At 46.0% G+C, this 17,446-nt stretch overlaps 2 protein-coding genes across 2 annotated transcripts; both read right to left on the bottom strand.

The window, feature by feature from the left end:
- Positions 1–2,818: 2,818 nt before the first annotated feature.
- On the bottom strand, positions 2,819–4,072 carry LOC120849377 (omega-amidase NIT2-like). The gene has a single exon (XM_040221586.2). It carries the CDS (start codon positions 4,070–4,072, stop codon positions 3,191–3,193), a length of 882 nt encoding a protein of 293 aa, XP_040077520.2. The 3' UTR covers positions 2,819–3,190.
- Positions 4,073–10,328: 6,256 nt separating this feature from the next.
- On the bottom strand, positions 10,329–11,213 carry LOC120843831 (omega-amidase NIT2-like). The gene has a single exon (XM_040215275.1). The coding sequence runs from the start codon at positions 11,211–11,213 to the stop codon at positions 10,329–10,331; it is 885 nt and encodes a 294-aa protein (XP_040071209.1).
- Positions 11,214–17,446: the final 6,233 nt, after the last annotated feature.

The following is a 17,446-nucleotide window of genomic DNA, read 5'->3' as shown; positions in this document are numbered from 1 at the left end:
CCTTCAATGGACGACCAGAGTTGATCTCAAGTGTGGCCCTCCAGCGGGTTGTCTTATTATGCCTCCTAAACAGCGTTGTGGAACTGCAAGTTCATGAGACAGCACTGAAGGGAGTTGTTTGCAAGCATTGGGCTGGTGCCTTTCAACCGTTTCGTACTGTAGAGCAACAGCCTTCCTTCTTGGTGTGGTCTTCACTGTTCTGGCAATCCCTTTATTTGCACTCACGCAGAACCCCCCTAACAATCATCACAAGCTCGAAAACATCTGTAGACAGGAAACTCGCTACCTTCACTCCCACTGAGGTAGAGCAGTGCCTATGTGCTTTAACGTAAATTGCAGACTTTTACTTGATTTCTATTTTGTGTTTCCCCCACTTTTATTTGTTGCTTTTGCAGGGTACTGCGGGTTTCTTGGTATAGTCTTTGGCCTCTTTACTATAACGAATTGCTCTTAGCAGGATTAGACGATAAAAGCACTTCTAACGCTTTTATCCTCTACATGGTACTCTTTGGCACACAACTGTACTATTTTATTCAACCTAACGAAAAACGGATTTTATGTCCGTTAAGTAAGAAACGGACACATTGTCCGTCAGAATTACGACAAATTGTTTGTAAAATTACGGAAATTTTTTACAGTGCTGATAAGATTACAGGGTGTCTCAAATAACAGCCAGACTCTTTAAAGGGACAATGAAGACGATTTTATTTAATTTTTTTAAATAATGTTTTTATGCTTCTTGGGAACATAGCATGCTGCCCAATTTTTTGTAGACATTTGTGACGCGTATTTCTGTGCCTACGAAAGAAGTAAAGATACCGAAACTGAACAATCTTCATTCTCGCTTCTGGGCCTCCGAAAACGGAGGTGACGTAGGGAGTGACGTCGAGTGTGAATAGTCGGTATTGGTAGTATTTAGGAGATCGGACTCTTATTACCGCGGTGGGTTATAACAGCGCGCTGGCGCGGTGGCGCGGCCGTTTCGTCGAATCTGTCAACATAGACGGCAATGCCGCTCTCGCGAGCGAGTTCGACCTTCCCTTCAGTAACCCAACACAAACGGAACGGGAGCACGTGTGTGGCGGCCTCCGCCATCACCCGAGGGAGACCGCCCAACCGATAACGAGCGGCCCGAATGCCGAAGTGCCCATAGTTGCTCGGTGGCCGTTTCGCGTCCAGCGTAGCAAAGAAAAAAACAATTATGCTGCTTTATTTACGGTTTAGTAATCATTTCCGGTCCGATTTATACTTTTCATGGCTATTCAAGCGCAAATTAGAACAGTATTCCTAAAAACTGAAAATCAAAACGTGACCGAGGACGCGTCTCTCGTTTCAACCAATCGCTGAGGCGTCTTTGTGACGTCGCGCTTCTTGGCCTCGCATCGGTCACGTGAGCTCCGCTTCTCCTGGCTTCTCCCGCAACTCTCGGGGCGTCGCTCCAGTCGATTCCGGTACGATTATTACGGCGACTGTTTAATTGATTTGCGCGGCATACAAGCGCCGGTTTCGGCTGAAATTTGGGCAACGTGGCCTGAGATGTGCCTGGAACCCAGTTCAATCGCCAAAAAGATTTCCGAAATTGCCTTCATTGTCCCTTTAAATCGTCCAAAAAAATCGGTTTCTTAACCTATCACGCTACAATTTTGTGCAGCTTTGTCCTCGGGTGGCGCATTTTTTCTATAACATTTGCAAAGAGTGAACTTACATGAGGATGAGTAAACCGAGAAAAAAGTCTTAATTTCTATGGAAACGCAGCGAAGCCACCGGTCTTCAAACAACAGGGCGCCATTCGGCACGAGAGACAAAGAGATGGCGCGAGCGGTCGAGACGCCAACTGTCGGCAACGAACACGGATACGGTGCCTAGAGCCGGCGTCAAATAGCAGGCAATATTTTCGACTCTAAAGTTGCGCGAGCTTTTTCGATGTCGCTTTCCAATGGATGATTTGATCATCCTTATTAAGAAAGCAGACTAAATAGATACGTAATTTATTAAAAAAAAAATCTGGTTTGTCGGGTTATTTTGACTGTTTGTTTCACGGCACTAATGTCGTCTACTTTGCAGTTTCTTGTTGTTACGGTGCCTGTTTTTTGGTTCTGCGACTGTCGCCGCCTGCGGAAGGCGCGCCGCTTTTGAGTCGAAAAAATCGTCTGCTAAAGACGCCGGCTCTCGGCGCTGTATGCTCGTTCGTTGGCGGCAGTTGGCGTCGGGATCGCTTCTGCCATCTCTTACCTCCCGTGCGAAACGGCGCCTTATTGTTAGAAGACCGGTGGCTTCGCTGCGTTTAATAAAAGTTCAGCTTTTTTTTTATCTTTTTTTTTATTAAGCTCGCTCTTTGCAAATTTTATAAAAAAAAATGAATCACCTCTGGGCAACGCTGCACAAAATCGTAGCGCGATATGTTAAGAAGCCGATTTTTCCGGTCGACTTAAACAGCGTGGCCGCTATTTGAAACACCCGTTACATTAGGGGAGGCAGGCTATAGTCACGAAATGAGAACGGCAAGGAGGTTTAGTTACCAAGCCTCCAGGACGACCTTCCTACCTTTTAATACTTCGACGATTAGTGAGGCTCGGCCATGAACGCGCAGTCAAACAAACTGCAGTGGAAGGCATGAAGCGCGTGTTGGTGGCCAGGCGTTCGAGAGACACGCGTGTCGCTTCAAGTCTACCGGTGGCTATGACCGTACTTCCGTTTCCCGCACCTCTATCGCTACTCCTTTTTGGGGGTCGTGACCCACAGTCTGAAGTAGCACTGGCTTAAAGCACTACACTCGTTTCCACAACTGCAATAAAAAAGCAAGTTTTGTGCACACTTCTTACTTTTCGCTAAGTATTTATACAGGATTTCATTATCAAAAACAAAACGAAATATTTCCCTTTTGAAATGCGTTTTCAGAAAATATCTTAAATATCTTAATTATTCGCATGAAGGGGAAAATTATCACCGATCCGCGATGAGCCAATTTTTTGTGCCGATTCTTGGTTCTGTGCCTTTTCAATGATTATATATAGTATAGTCAGCGAAACGTTCGCTACCGCTATGAAGCTTTCATAATGCCTCTTTTCAAAAAGAAAGCTGAAATAATATTGCTTTTGGGGCGTGTCCAAAGTTGCTTTATCGACGTCGGTAATAGGGTCTCGCTTCATCTCTCAAAATAGCTCTTGGTGGCTAGGCACCCAACTTTTGTCTAAAGGAAGAACACGTTCTTGAAAAACTCTCTGTCGTCCTCGTTGCGTTCGTGGTTCACGACGGTGTACAGGTCGTGTCTGTGGTGCTTCCTTATGGGCGTCTCCTTTCTCAACGAAGACAGATGGTCCAAGTCAACTTCCGCCATTACCACTGCTTCATCATGTCCCGCCGACTGCACCACATCTCCCCGCGGATCGATCAGCATGCTGTGTCCGCAAGAACTAAAAGTCGCGTCTTGGGTCCTCGCAGCTGACACCGATGCCACGTAGATCTGGTTGTCTATCGCGCGCGCTCTTTGAAGCAAATCCCAGTGAAGAGGACTCAAAGTCGTGTTGAAGGAACCAGAAAATACCAGGAGCTTGCAACCAAGGTCCGCGTAGAGGTGCGCTAGAGGGGCGAACCTCACCTCTTGGGAAAGTCCGACTGCCACTTTGCAGAAGGGAGTGTCGAAGGTGGTCAGGCGATCACCGGGCGTCAAGTAATCTGACTCACGAAACGCTTGCCTGCCAGGAACGTTTACAACGAGGAGGTTCAATCTTCGATGCTTGGCAACCATGGAGCCATCGGGACCGTATACCAGGCAGGTATCATACATTTTTCCGTTGTCCTTTTCGGCCATAGAACCTCCGACGAGGTAGATCTTGTTCTGTTTTGCGGTAGAAGACAACATGTCACTTGTCTCTCCTGGAATGGTCTCGGCGTAGAGCTCCAAGTTGTTTAGCGTGCCGCTTGAGTAACGAAACGTTGGAGACAGGCAGACAACTTGTGCTCCACCGGACGCAAGTCTCTTGACGTGCATCCGTGCGTTCCGCAGGTTTTCGGATTTGTTGGTTGTCAACGACAGTTGTAGCAGCGCCAGGTAGAACTTGCTAGCTCCCATAATACTTCCAAAAAAAACAGACGTCCGCAGACAGACTCGTGGCTCTTTGTTGATGTGCACCGAGCTTGATATAGCCGTAGTTTTATAAAGCAAAGCGAATTAAGTTTGCGGCGCTATTCCACATTCGTTCCCTTGCAAAAAATAAGGGGTAATTATATCTGCGCTATAAGATAACGTTCGCCATTAATACACAGACATAAATTATATGGAGCGTAAGGGTATATAAATAGGCTGTTATTCAAAATATTAAAGACAAACAAATTTAGTCACCGTGTTTTATGCACCTGCGCCCAGAGTCTCTTCCAGTTTCCACAAAAGTTTCGCAACTTTTAAGCTCTAAAACAACGTGTAACAATTTTCCTGGATGGTATTTAGGTCGAAATGCGACGCTTGCTGGAAGTCGCCTTTAGCATGATGATTTGAAAAGACGAGAATTGACTGAGAGAAAGTCAAGCAATACATAAGCTAAATCACTTTTGACTTGACATTTATGTTACTTGGTTCATGTTTATTGTAATACTAATGTCTTTTATTTTTATATCGTTCTACATTTAGCACGAACACAGGCCTACAACCCCGTGCCGCTCGGTGGAATATGGTATAGCCGCTAAGCCTTTCGTAATCTTCCGTAAAGGTAATTAACTAGACTGCCTATGTTTTTCACGCGATCGTGCATAGAAAGGCTGTCTTATATTTTCACACGACCTTAAAGTTTAAGGGTTTCCAACGCGACATCGATAACAGAAGTGTACACTCAAGCACCTGCGTGTGTCAGAATGAACATACATTTGTTTGTCCCCTGAATGATGCTTGGCAGTTTGTTTCAATGCGTGAGTAATAGTGCCCTGGTACATGCCCTGACCTCGGACTGGTTTGGAGCACACGCATATAAACTTCGCAACGTCGCCCCGGGATGGCGCAACGGTCCCACTGGCTCCGGAAACTGGCAAGGAAAAACCTTCTGCAAGCGCCGACGGATGCCGCCGGGGTGTATATTTCGAGAGGTTCGCCAAGAAGACGCATAGCAACGGAGGCCGCACTGGATGGGCTGGTTATAGACCGACACGCTGGTTCCAAACAAGCCCGCTTTTGCCCACACCAGGTGTAGGCACTGCGCGAGCGCAGCAACCAGATTCGCGTGAGTTGAAGCTTTTGCGCATGCGCCGTGGCGACAACAGCGCCACTGCAGGGGCGTGACGTCAGAGCTGTGACGTCACTCGACGTCCCCCTTCGCCAATTTCGGAGCTGCGTAATTGGGGACGACGGGTGTATCACTGGGAGTGGAGAACGGGTTAAACACCCCCCCCCCCCTTTCAAATGGAAAGGGCGTGGGGGGGTTACCACGGTGTAATGAGTAATTTGCAGACTGATGCCGCTTCGCTGCGACAGTCTACGGTTGGCTCCTTACAGAATATTAACCCACTTGGTGCCACCCGCACACGCGCTTCCCGGCGTCCCGCCGGCGACCCAAGTAAGAACCCCGCTGCCCTTCACTGCACCGCGGCTGCTAAGTGTTATGTCACGCCGTCGTTTTTTATAACCAACCAATCCTGTGCGGTCGCCGTCCTTCATGCACACGTTAAGTGACCTGAACTGCTGTGCGCCTACACAATTGGTTCTCTCCCTTCCCTCCCCCCTTCCCCCCCCCCCCCTCCCCGAATTCTTTTTTTACAAAGCCCTCATGCACACACCTGATCTGCTTGCACCAGGATGAAGAGAGTATTTCGTGAATGTTCATCCCACGGAAAGGTGCAGAGAGGCTGCATTCACCATGTTTTGTAATACCATATAACCATTGTGCGAAACGCTAAAGCCTTTCTTTTAGAATCAGCGTAGTGGCAGCAGTGGTTTCGGCCATTTTTTTTTTGCTCGCTCGATGCGCATCAGTATTTTCTAATGGGGGACCCATTATAATATAGATGAACGAGTCCACAGGTGTTTCAGACACTTAGTGTGACTGACTGTGATGCCTGCAACGAAACATAAAAATAAAAATCCGAGGTCCTTGAGTTATTTCTGATACAACACTTGATCCCAGACTATCTCAAAGCATACCTAAGCGCCGCCGTACAGCTGCAGGCATATGTGAGACGACGAGGGAGCGAGCCTTCCATAGTAACTCACTACGAAGAAAACCTTCACGCTTGTTTTATGACACGTTTTCCCGCGTCCTTAACAGTTATTGCAGCGATTCGTTGACTGCGGACGGATACTAATAAGATAATCATACTTGGGACTCGCCACGCCCCTCGTTTCTTAAGTTCACAAAGGGACATCATGGATGGCGGAAAAATGTGATTATATTCCAACAGCTGATATTGTCACGAATGACAATTGATTACCTAGAGCCCTTTCGCAGAAGCGTAATAAATAACAGTATCGCTAAAAGTTTTTCACTCAAAAATATAGAAATCAAACTGCTCGCTTACGCGGATGATGTTGCCCTATTTTGTATTTTGCAAGGATAGGAGGAGTATTGTCGAGGCAGCACGTGAGGTGAAGGACTATTGCGAAGAGACTGGCGTGGCTGTCAATTGGCAGAAGTGTTGTGGCCTTTGGCATGGAACTTGGGCTACTAAACCCGATGTTTTTCAAGGCATAAATTTTACGTCGACGCCGACCCGGTATTTATTTGTGTGTTCGACTGCAGCATTGCAAAAACTTCAATGCGTACTGGACTTTGGCAGTTGAGGAAACACGCGAGAAGGCTAGTAAATGGATAGGGTGGAATCTTTCCATTTTCACGCGCGGGACTGTGTTTAATATTTTTTTTACTTGCGAAATGTTGGTATGTTCTTCAGGTTTTTATCTGCCAGATTAAACGTACAGAAGTTGCACCGCGTCTCTGCTGTGTTTATCTTGCAGTCTGGATGCGAAAGTGTGCGTCGTGATAATTTGTTTTTGTCGCGTTTGCAAGGTTGCTTTTTATAGAATCTGTTTGTAAATTAAATCTGCCTATTCGTCTTTAGAGTGCCCGTCTGACTAGATGCCAACTCTGGATGTATTAGAGAACTTGAAAGAACTTTAGTCTATTCATGCGTACTATCCACCTATTATGTCATTTTATCATTGTGTGTGAATTTTTGTTTTTTGTCAAATGTTACCTTCGTTGTCACGTGGCCGCCCCCAGCTCTGACATCATCATCATGTGACCGACTAATGATTGACAAGTCCCAAAATTCGGGGCCGAGATAATCAATCCATCACTCAGTTTTAATGTATTTCTCAAGCAACTTTATGGGCCTTTTTTAGAGTTACACTTTACATTATAAAATATCACTGAACTAAAGAAACTACATGGCAATCCTAACCACAATGCTATTCTTGAACTTTTTAATGGGTGCAAAAAAGTCAACGTAAGGGCTAAAATACTTGTAAAATATTGGGTTGTGTGTATGTTTATACAGCCTAGAACTTGGTCTGCCTCAACGGGGCACGAGCTTCCCAGCTGTAGATGAGCAACTTAGTCAGTGCAGTACAGCCGCTAGCCTGGGGTCTTTAACGTGCACCACGCAGTAGTGATACACGACCGCACACCGGTACGATGCTCATCCAGGTCGAAATGGGCAGGGGGTAGGAATTTAACCTAGGATTCCTGGGTTCTGCAGCGTGAGCTTTCGCTACTTGTTGTACATGAGCATCATCCGTGTCAGCGGGGGACTGGACTGCAGTCTAGATAAGAGGGGTAAAAAAGGAGTAGACCTGTTTTGCCGCTGGGGGACATGAATTGATATTCTACCCATTAACATTGGGGAATCAAAAACAGAATTAAACAACTTTATAAAAACACCATGTCGCGAATTAGTCGCCTAGTTCGTGACAAGTATTTCCGAGTTTACTAGCCCCCTCATCGTAGTTGAGGGTGTCCCGAGTTTACGGTAGAAACTTGGCGATCAGTCCATAGAAATGATCTTATGAAGCATGATCTAATGAGGCCATGGGTGTGAGAAGGGGGGCGTGGGAACGTGACGTCATGGTCACGTCGGAGAATGCTACACCATTAAATTGAGGCGCGTCCCGAGTACTTGCGCTGAATTTGTTTAATTTGTGTACGTGACCAAAATTTGTTTATTTCCTGTTCAAAATGAATCATGGTATATTTGTTGACGTACTAGCAGTAATTGACAATGTTTTAGAGTTAATATCAGGGCCAGCTGACGTTGAAGTTTTGAGGCTGATTATATAGTTTTAGGATTCCTGCGGTGGAGGTTGAAATGGGTTTCACGCAACAGTGGTATACCACTGGCACATACGGGATGCTGCTTAAGGGGTCAGTTGTGAAAACGGATGTGAAAAAATTATTAAGAACCCTTGGACAGCTGACATCGGGTGTGGGTTGGCCAGAGTTCCTGATCACGGTTATACTCGTCGGGTGACATATTTTTCCAGACATTTTGGGGATTATTTATCAGTAGAGCTGTCAAATCACTATTTAATTACTTTTTTTAGATCTTTTAAAGAAGCAGCATATTTCTTTTGGCAGCTTGAGTACTTTGTGAAGATTTCGTCAAAAATGGACTGTCTATCCATCTGAAAGGGTCGTTACTTATTATAATAGAGTACTTTTAGTGCATCATAAAAACAGGGTTGGTTCATGTCGGAACGGATGGGAACAAAGGGAATGTGAGCATCAATGAGATCAGCAAATTTATTTTTGAAAGTGTTCCAATTACTTTCTAAGGTGCGAATATGGGACTTGGCAATAAATGAAACAGAAAAGTGCAGAAGTTTCTGATCACTTATACCGCAGTCAGCTTTAACTTTTAACAGCTTTATCTCTTAACAGTTTAACAGTATGTCGATTTTGGGGGGTAGATAGGTCTAGTTTTAGATTAAGAAGTTTGTGGACACTGAAGCCATCGCTACAGGTTACAGAAGTTACAACATCGGGTGCAGACGATAATCCCGAATCCAAAATTTTTTTACCTCATGTGCTAACGGATAATATTTTCGTGAGGTTGAAGTTTAGGCATATGTCTAGGAAATTTGTTTCGCTTTTACCTTGCGGTGAAAGTGATGTCCAATAAATAGATGGAAAGTTCGAATCACCAAATCAAAAAGATGTCAGCATTCGGATTAGTCGCGGTGGATCATGCTTAAGTTATTATAAAATGAATCGCAGAACGGCGAGTCACTGTTAGGTGGTCGATAGCAGACACCGATCATAGGTTTTCCAAATCAAATGAGCAGACAGATTCATAATATTTCGATTTATTTTTATCACTTTGTATTATGAATTAAGGAGCATCTTTTTTGACGGCGACTAAAAAACCGCCCCCCCCCCCTCCCCCTCCTTTCCGTTTTCTCTATCTCGGCGATAAATGTTCAAGTTAGTACAAGAGTCAAATATTTCTATTTAAAGTACGCCAGATTTGAGCTCGGTTTCTGTTAAGATGAAAATGTCTGTCTCGTTATCATAGACAGAACAAGAAAGTGACTCATGTATGGGAAATAAACCCCGGATGTTAGTAAATAGAACTAAAAGAGGGAAGTTATTAACCGGAATCCTTAATAAGACTAGATTAGAAGAGGCAGGCTATAATCACTTACAAAACGAGACCGGCAAGGAGGAGTCTCAGTTACCAAGCCTCCAGCCCGGGCTTCCAACCTTTTCCTACTTCGACGTCTCGTGAGGCTCGAGCGTGTGTGCGCAGTCAAACAATCTACGGTGGAAGGAATGGAGCGCGTGTTGGAGGCCAGGCGTTTCAGAGAAACGCCCTGCCGCTCCCAATTTACCGGTGGCTATAACTGCACTTTCGTTTCCCGTGCCTTTATTGCTCAAACTTTTTGGGGGGCCGCGACCCACAGCTTGAAGAAGCAGTGGCTTAAAGCACTATACTCGTTTTCACGTCAACAATAAAAAACAAAAATTGTGCAGAGCTCTTACGTTTCGCTACGTATTTACTACAGGATTTCGTTGTCGAAAAGACCGAAATATTTTGCTTTTGAAACGCATACGTTTTGAGAAAATTGCATGAATCTGAAAGGTTTTAAGATGTCTTCTTCGTATGAAGGGTTAAATTAGTACTTATCCGCGATGAGCCACTTGTTTATGCCGGTTTTTGGGTTAAAGATTAGGATTATCAGCGAAATGTTCGCTGCCGATCTCAAGCTTTCGTGGTGTCTATTGTCAAATGAAAATCTGTAATAATATTGCAATTGGGGCGTGTCCAAAGTAGCTATATCGAAATTGGTGATAGGGTCTCGCTTCATCTCCCAGAATAGCTCTTTTTTTGGCTAGGCACTCAACTTTTGTCTAAACGGAGAACACGTTCTTGAAAAACTTTCTGTCATCCTCGCTGCGTTGACGGTTCACGACGGCGTATAGGTCGTGTCTGTGGTGCTTCCTTACGGGCGTCTCCTTTCTCAACGAAGACAGATGCTCCAAGTCAACTTCCGCCATTACCACTGCTTCATCAGGTCCCGCCGACTGCACTACAACATCTCCCTGCGGATCGATCAGCATGCTGCGTCCGCAAGAACCATAAGACGCGTCTTGGGTCCTCGCAGACGTCACCGATGCCACGTAGATCTGGTTGTCTATCGCGCGCGCTCTTTGAAGCAAATCCAAGCAAAGAGGACTCAAAGTTGTGTTGAAGGAACCAGGAAAGACCAGAAGCTTGCAACCGAGGTCCGCGTAGATGTGCGCTAGAGGGGCGAACCTCACCTCTTGGGAAAGTCCGACTGCCACTTTGCAGAAGGGAGTGTCGAAGGTAGTCAGGTGATCACCGGGCGTCAAGTAATCCGACTCACGAAAGGCTTGCCTGCCCGGAACGTTTACAACAAGGATGTTCAATCTCCGATGCTTGGCAACCATGGAGCCATCGGGACCGTAAACCAGGCAGGTGTCGTACATTTTTCCATTGTCCTTTTCGGCCATAGAACCTCCGACGAGGTAGATCCCGTTCGTTCTTGCGGTGGAAGACAACATCTCACTTGTCTCTCCTGGAATGGTTTCAGCGCAGAACTGCAAGTTTTTTAAAGTGTTGACTGAGTAACCGAACGTTGGAGACAGGCAGATAACCTGTGCTCCGCTGGACGCAGCTTTCTTGACGTGCATCCATGCTTTTCGCAGGTTTTCGGATTTGTTGGTTGTCAACGACAGTTGTAGCAGCGCCAGGTAGAACTTGCTGGCTCCCATAATACTTCCAAAAAACAAGAATCCGCAGCCAGACTCGTGGCTCTTTGAACGTGGCTCTTTGAACGGGGGGAAGGGAAGGTTTAACACGCTGTAATGAGCCATGCGCAGACTGAAGCCGATTTGCGGCGACAGTCTGCGGATGGCTTTTGACAAATGATCAACCCAGCTGGGCCACCTGTACACGCCGCCTCCAGGCGCCCCGCCGGCGGCCCAAGTGCGCACTAGCCCCGCTGTGCCCCCAATCCACCTGGGTTGCTAGGTGTTACGTCACGCTGTCGCTCTCTATAACCAGCCAAGCCTGTGCGGTCGCCGCCCTTCATGCACACGCTAAGTGACCTGATCTGCTTGCACCAGGGAAAAGAGAGGGTTTCGGGAATGTTCATCACGGGCGAAGGGGCTGAAGGGGTGAATTCGCCATGCTTCGTTGTATTATATGACCGTCGAGCGATATACTAACTCTTTTTTTTGTGTGAATCAGCGTGGCGGCAGCAGCGATTTCGGTCGTTGTTTTTTTTTCTTGCTCGACACTCATCAATATTTTCTAATGGGTCCCACAGATGAACAAGTCCACAGGTGTTTCCGCCACTTATTGTGCGTGATTTTGATGCCGGCAACGAAGCAGAAAGATAAAAAGCAGAGGTCTCTGGGTTACCTTTAGGATACAACGCTTGTTTCCAGACTCTTTTAAAGTATACATATCCGCTGCCATACAGCTGCAGGCATATGTGGGACGACGAGGGAGCGCTCCTGCCATAGTAACTGACAACGAAGAAAATCTTCACACTTGTTTTCTGATACGTTATCCCGCGTCCTTAACAGCTAATGCAGCAACTCCTTGGCAGTGGAGGGATCATAATAAGATAATCGTACTCGGATCTCGCCACACCCCTCGTTTCTTAAGTTGAAAATGGGAGATCAGTGATGGCGGAAAATTGTGATTATACTCCAACAGCTCAGATCAACTACACTCGCTTTCACTAAATGTCAGGGATCAAAAAGCAGAGTCAAAGGCTGGAAGACACGATGACGCCCAAATTAAAACGCAACATTTACACTCTAAGAAATGCTTGTGCGTCTAGTTACCGGCAAAACACTCGAAGAGCTAATCTTTGCGATCTACGGAATCAGCTCAGCGAATGATGAGGCGGGACCTCCGTTTAGGCCGAAGTGTCCACGTGGCATTACGGAATGCATAGCGTCATGCTTGCCAGGTACGTAACCAGGAAAGGGGGAAGGGGGGAACAGGCCCTCCCCCCAGGGTTCCCTTTTGCTGGTGCATCCTCTCCCCCCTCACCCTCATACAGCATGTATCCATGGGCGCCCCCCCCCCCTCCCCCCTTTTCGAATCAAAATCCTGACTACATGCCTGTGCTTGCATTGCGTAATGCAAAAGCGCAGGCATAATTTCGAGGTCTAAACAGTTGTCCAGCCTCATCATTCGCTGAGCTCATTTCGTAGACCGCTGAGATTGGCTCTTCAAGTGTTTCGCGGGTATGTCGACGGGGAGGCATCTCTTAGTGTAGTCGCATTGAATGGTTGGACTAGTTTAGGTAAAGTCTCCTGATACTTTTTTCTTGAGGCCCGTTCACACACATGCGACATCTTACAACCGGGTGTCTTGGAACCCCTTGATATCTCTTAAAACGAAAAGACACACTGGCGCCATCTATTGGGTAGCACTGTAAACTTGGCGCTCCGGCATATTTTCTATTTCTCTCGCGCATTATCCTTTCTTTCTTGGCTCGAAAACCTTTTGTCAACGTTATAAACGAGCTTTCTTGTAGGTATTACGCGGATTTGACCTCGGAAATCCCGCAAAACCTTCGCTAATCTGGAATGCAGTTCCAGGGTCACCGCATAGATGGCGCCAGAGTGCCAGTGTGTTCTCTCGACCTAAAAACTTTTAAGAGGTTTCAACAGGTCTCGTCTCTCTCGATCGTACTCGGTTGCAAGAGTGTGAACGGGCCTTCACAAGTAACGACAACCAATACAAAGGACAAAGCACATTCCGCTGGAACAATATCGCGTCACTCAGTTTAGTGCTCTGCTGTCCGCCGCCATTCGCTTCCTAAAACCAGCACCGTCACGCAGTGGGCGCTTAAAGGCATGGCGCTGCTTGTAGGAAGGTCTTATTTAAGAACTATAGACCAACTGCTGTTTACAAACAATCCGGAGCGCCCCTAGCGGACGCCACCGGTGCCTCGTATGCGCGATGGAGTGTGGGCGAGAAGCTCGCTGTTGCCCATAAATAAACCATTGAAATGCGATGTTGTTGGCGTCGGTGTGAGTCCCCGTGCTCTCTTTCACGTTGGAATTGTTGATTCTACGTCTTCCTGGGCAACGTCTGACTACTTGAGTGGCCTGAGCGAAGTTACCAAGGCTTGTTACACCGCAGAACTTCGCGTGAATAATGTGACATGCGTTGATTCATTCCAAGTAGACGCCACAGAATGGACACTAAAGCCTGATTCTCATGATGAGACGCCGCTGGCTATTCTCAGTCGCGACCTCGCTCGGGCTGCAAAAGCGTGAACCGCAGATGAGATGGCCGATGTCGATACTGAAAATCGCAAGCAGAATAAGACCAAGGGAATCAGGCATAACAAGTCAGTGATGGTCGGTAACAATGATCAATATCTCCTCGTATCTACTGTTTACATTGAGCCTATTTACCCCAACCAAACTTTAAACTTAAAGGTATTTGTATGCCTGCACTTACTTCTTATCGCAATTACCGGGCCAACGTTTGGTCTACGGACCGGTGTCGTCAGAAAGAACACGCGACAAGCAGAAACGTTTAAAAGAGCAGAAGACAGTTCGAATGATCAGGCGGCCGTTTGAACTTGAAGATGCACTGAACGTAGTCCGCAGGTGCTCTGTAAAACTTGACGGGCTTCCCGCGTTCATGTTGGAACAAAACAAATAAATTTGAAGACCACAAGTGTCCGTGAATTCAACCCAAAGTGCTTCCAGCCCAAGCAATGGTGGTCCGACGGCATCTGGTTTTTCCTTTTCACGGCACATATCCACGCTCTAGGACGACCTGAGAACATGAAAACTGACCTTCAAACCTTTCCCGACTCTTTTGGTACAGCCCCAGTCGCAGGCGTTTTGACGTGAAGGCAGGCTTTTATGTGGTTTATTTCTAAACCACACAGAAATGTCCGTCCCATATGGTGACTTCCTCCCACAGCCCCAGGCCAGAAGTGCGTTGGACGCGCCACCACCGCGCCGTGACGTAACAGAGTTGATTTTGAGTATTATTTTCAATGACGATTCCCTAATAATAAGTGTAGCCTTTAAAAAAATTACATTCAAATTAACCACACTTGAGCCAACTTGGTGCTTAAAATCCGTGTTGCCAGTCCTATGAAGCTGTTCTGAAATCGCAGGAAGCTCTTTCCCGCCCTTTGAGACTGCTAAAACAAACCACGCAAAAAAGAAAAAAAAGTCACTTAAGGTTTTTGACATTGTATCTGGAGATAAGGAAGTCGCATTTTCGAATCGTTAAGGTTTTCACTTTCGACCGCTCTGCACTAAGCATCTAGATGACGTTGCCATCAACAGAATCGGGGAGGGTGGTACCAATACTCTAAGTGTGTAGCTTAGTTAGTGGGTCAGCAATAAGACGCACCAGTTATAGCTATGAAGCGGGAATTAGAACTGTCCTTATGAAAATCTCTTGTCAGGAAACTTTCCTTGACACTTGTCCATCGGGACGAACGGATGCACCAGAGGAGAATTTTTGTCGGCGTGATCTAACCAATCAGACTGGGCGAAGGGCCTTTGTGGAAACCTCTAGTCGCTTACAAGGTGAAAACGGCAGTTAGCAGCTTCAGTTTTTCCGCCTCCAGCGAGAGCTTTGTACCCTCTAAAAAGGTTCGGTGTCTCATGCACCTCGAGCGCGCCCGCGCAGCCAAAGTACGGGGCAAGGCATGCAGTGTACCCTGGTGGCCGGCCGGGAATTAAAAAGACGAACACACCACCGTTCTAACACTTCGAGTGACTCTAACGACCCTTTACACACGCCTCAGAATGTGCTCAGTGTTTAAAAAGGCTTCTCAGCTTGTCCTAGTTCTTAAGCAGGTAAAGCTGTTTAAAATCTACCAATCCGAACATCGTCGTTGCAGCAGTACTTTCAGACAAAATTTGAGGTGGTAAGCCATATGAGGAAATTTTCATGGCCATAACACCACAGAAGCTGCTTCTTTTGTTATTGCCTTATGTACCCTGCTGGCTTAGGATATCTTTGGTAATTGAACAAAGTAGATATCTTATATCCTATGTTATTGAGACTTGTCACCTCGTTTGTAGTCAAGTTTATTTCCTAGACATCTCCAGGAGATGTGAATCACCCGAATCCCTTCCTCGTTCATGGTCACATAGTCCACACAAAGGTCCTCGATCGAAGAGGGTGGAATCTGGGTCACATGGACGTCGTATTCTACCAGGATCAAGCCAGCCTCCGCAACACGTACTTTGGAAGGACAGAGCAGGATCGACGGTAATCCTCAACGTTCAATGCCTTTTATGTTGGCTTTCACGAAGACAAAATCGCCCAAAGGAATCCCCTCCGCTTCAGAAGATCCTGAACGTTCTTTCGGAATATTAACATATAAAAAAAATAGTCGCTATTTCTTTTTATTTGTTTGTGCAAACAGTTTTTGACTAGGGGCTTTTTAAGTAATTAGAAGCCAGAACGGATGTGACGAGGACGATGGGTAAGAGGAGAGAGAGAGAGAAACAACTTTAATGGAACACCCCATCAAGAAGCCGCATGATAGAGGTTTACCTACCGCGGCTTCTCAAAAAGAAAGAAATTCTGTTCCCGAACTAAAAAGGAATGCATGCGAGGTGGCTTTTCTCTGTTCTGGAAGAGGAGAAATAAAATAGAGGGGAGACGGAGCCATAGACACCAAAACAAGCAAATAATACGCGGAAAAAACGTTAGAGCGCTGGTTTGCTTAGCTGAGCTTATTTCGAAGTGACATAGCATGCCTCTAACGGCACCGCACAATGGTTTGAAAATAAGTAAAAATAAATAATCTTTCGTAGCCAACATTCTTGGAGTAAAAAATGTTCGGCATTTGCTTCTCCCACAAGTTGGCGTAAAAAAAAAACGCGTTTATTCAGTAGAAACAAGGTGCGAAAAAACAAATCAAGTGAAAATTAAAACATATTCACGCGTAAAAGCCTGCTAAATAAGGCAGCACAAAACAGAAATCGCACGTTCAATTATTTGAGGCTATCTCGCATCGTATTGTACGAGAAATTACCCTTGCTGACCTTTACAATTATAGCAACTCTAAACCGAAGCATTTGCTCCTATTGCTCGCCAATTTCGCAGAACAACAGGTGGATCTCCTTAAAGGACAAAGCTCGGATCATCATCAGACTACAAAAAATGTAATGTGCGCAGGGGCAATGGACATGATGTTTCACTTGGTGACTGTACCCGCCCCCAACGCCTTTTTTACATGTCATCATTTTCTTAGCTTTGTCATTTCCTGGGATCCTAATATTGTCCGTCATGATTGGCTGTCTACTTGTTCTACAGGAATATTAACTCGCATACATTTTATTTAGACTGTAGTACCCAAACCACACACCAGGCAAGGTGTCTGCGGGAGCAGACCTCCGAGTCAATGGTTCCCAGCACTTGAGCCACTACCGAATACTTGCCTTTGACATCGAACTGCGTGCCATATCCGTGTCATTTTAGTATAGGTTTCGCTTAAAACACAACTTTTTCTAATCAATTTTCATCCCGTTCTGTACCCTTAAGCAGAAAACCGAACAGTACGTGATAACGCATTATTGCTCTTAAGCTTATTTTCTGCTTCAAATCATAGTGGCCTCTCAATCATTCCGCATCAGGATAATTAACCTTGCACGCGCGTTCGTCAACGCTTTATTTTAGTTATTTACTTCGAATATTTTATGCGGGCAAGCTGTGCGCGCGAGGCGCGTTCGCCTGAGCGAGCGTAGGGGTTTCGTTGACGCATATGGAAACTCTACGAAACACAAACCATGAACAGCTTCGCTAAAAAAATTCATGTATTTCTTGTTAGGTTTTAGGGTGCGCTCCGTCGCTCCTATGGCATTGTAGATTTACTTCTTGTAGGATTGCATTGTTATTGCAATTCACATCCCGATAAACTCTGCGTACAATTACACTTCGATCTTCGCTGCAGCCGTGAGGCAAGATACAAAAAAACGGATGTGCCAAGGAT

This window comes from Ixodes scapularis, unplaced genomic scaffold (assembly GCF_016920785.2).
Source record: "Ixodes scapularis isolate PalLabHiFi unplaced genomic scaffold, ASM1692078v2 PGA_scaffold8__174_contigs__length_109621045, whole genome shotgun sequence".
NCBI lineage: Eukaryota > Metazoa > Arthropoda > Arachnida > Ixodida > Ixodidae > Ixodes > Ixodes scapularis.
Note: the sequence above shows the minus strand (reverse complement) of the source record. Positions and strands in the feature narration are given on the sequence as shown.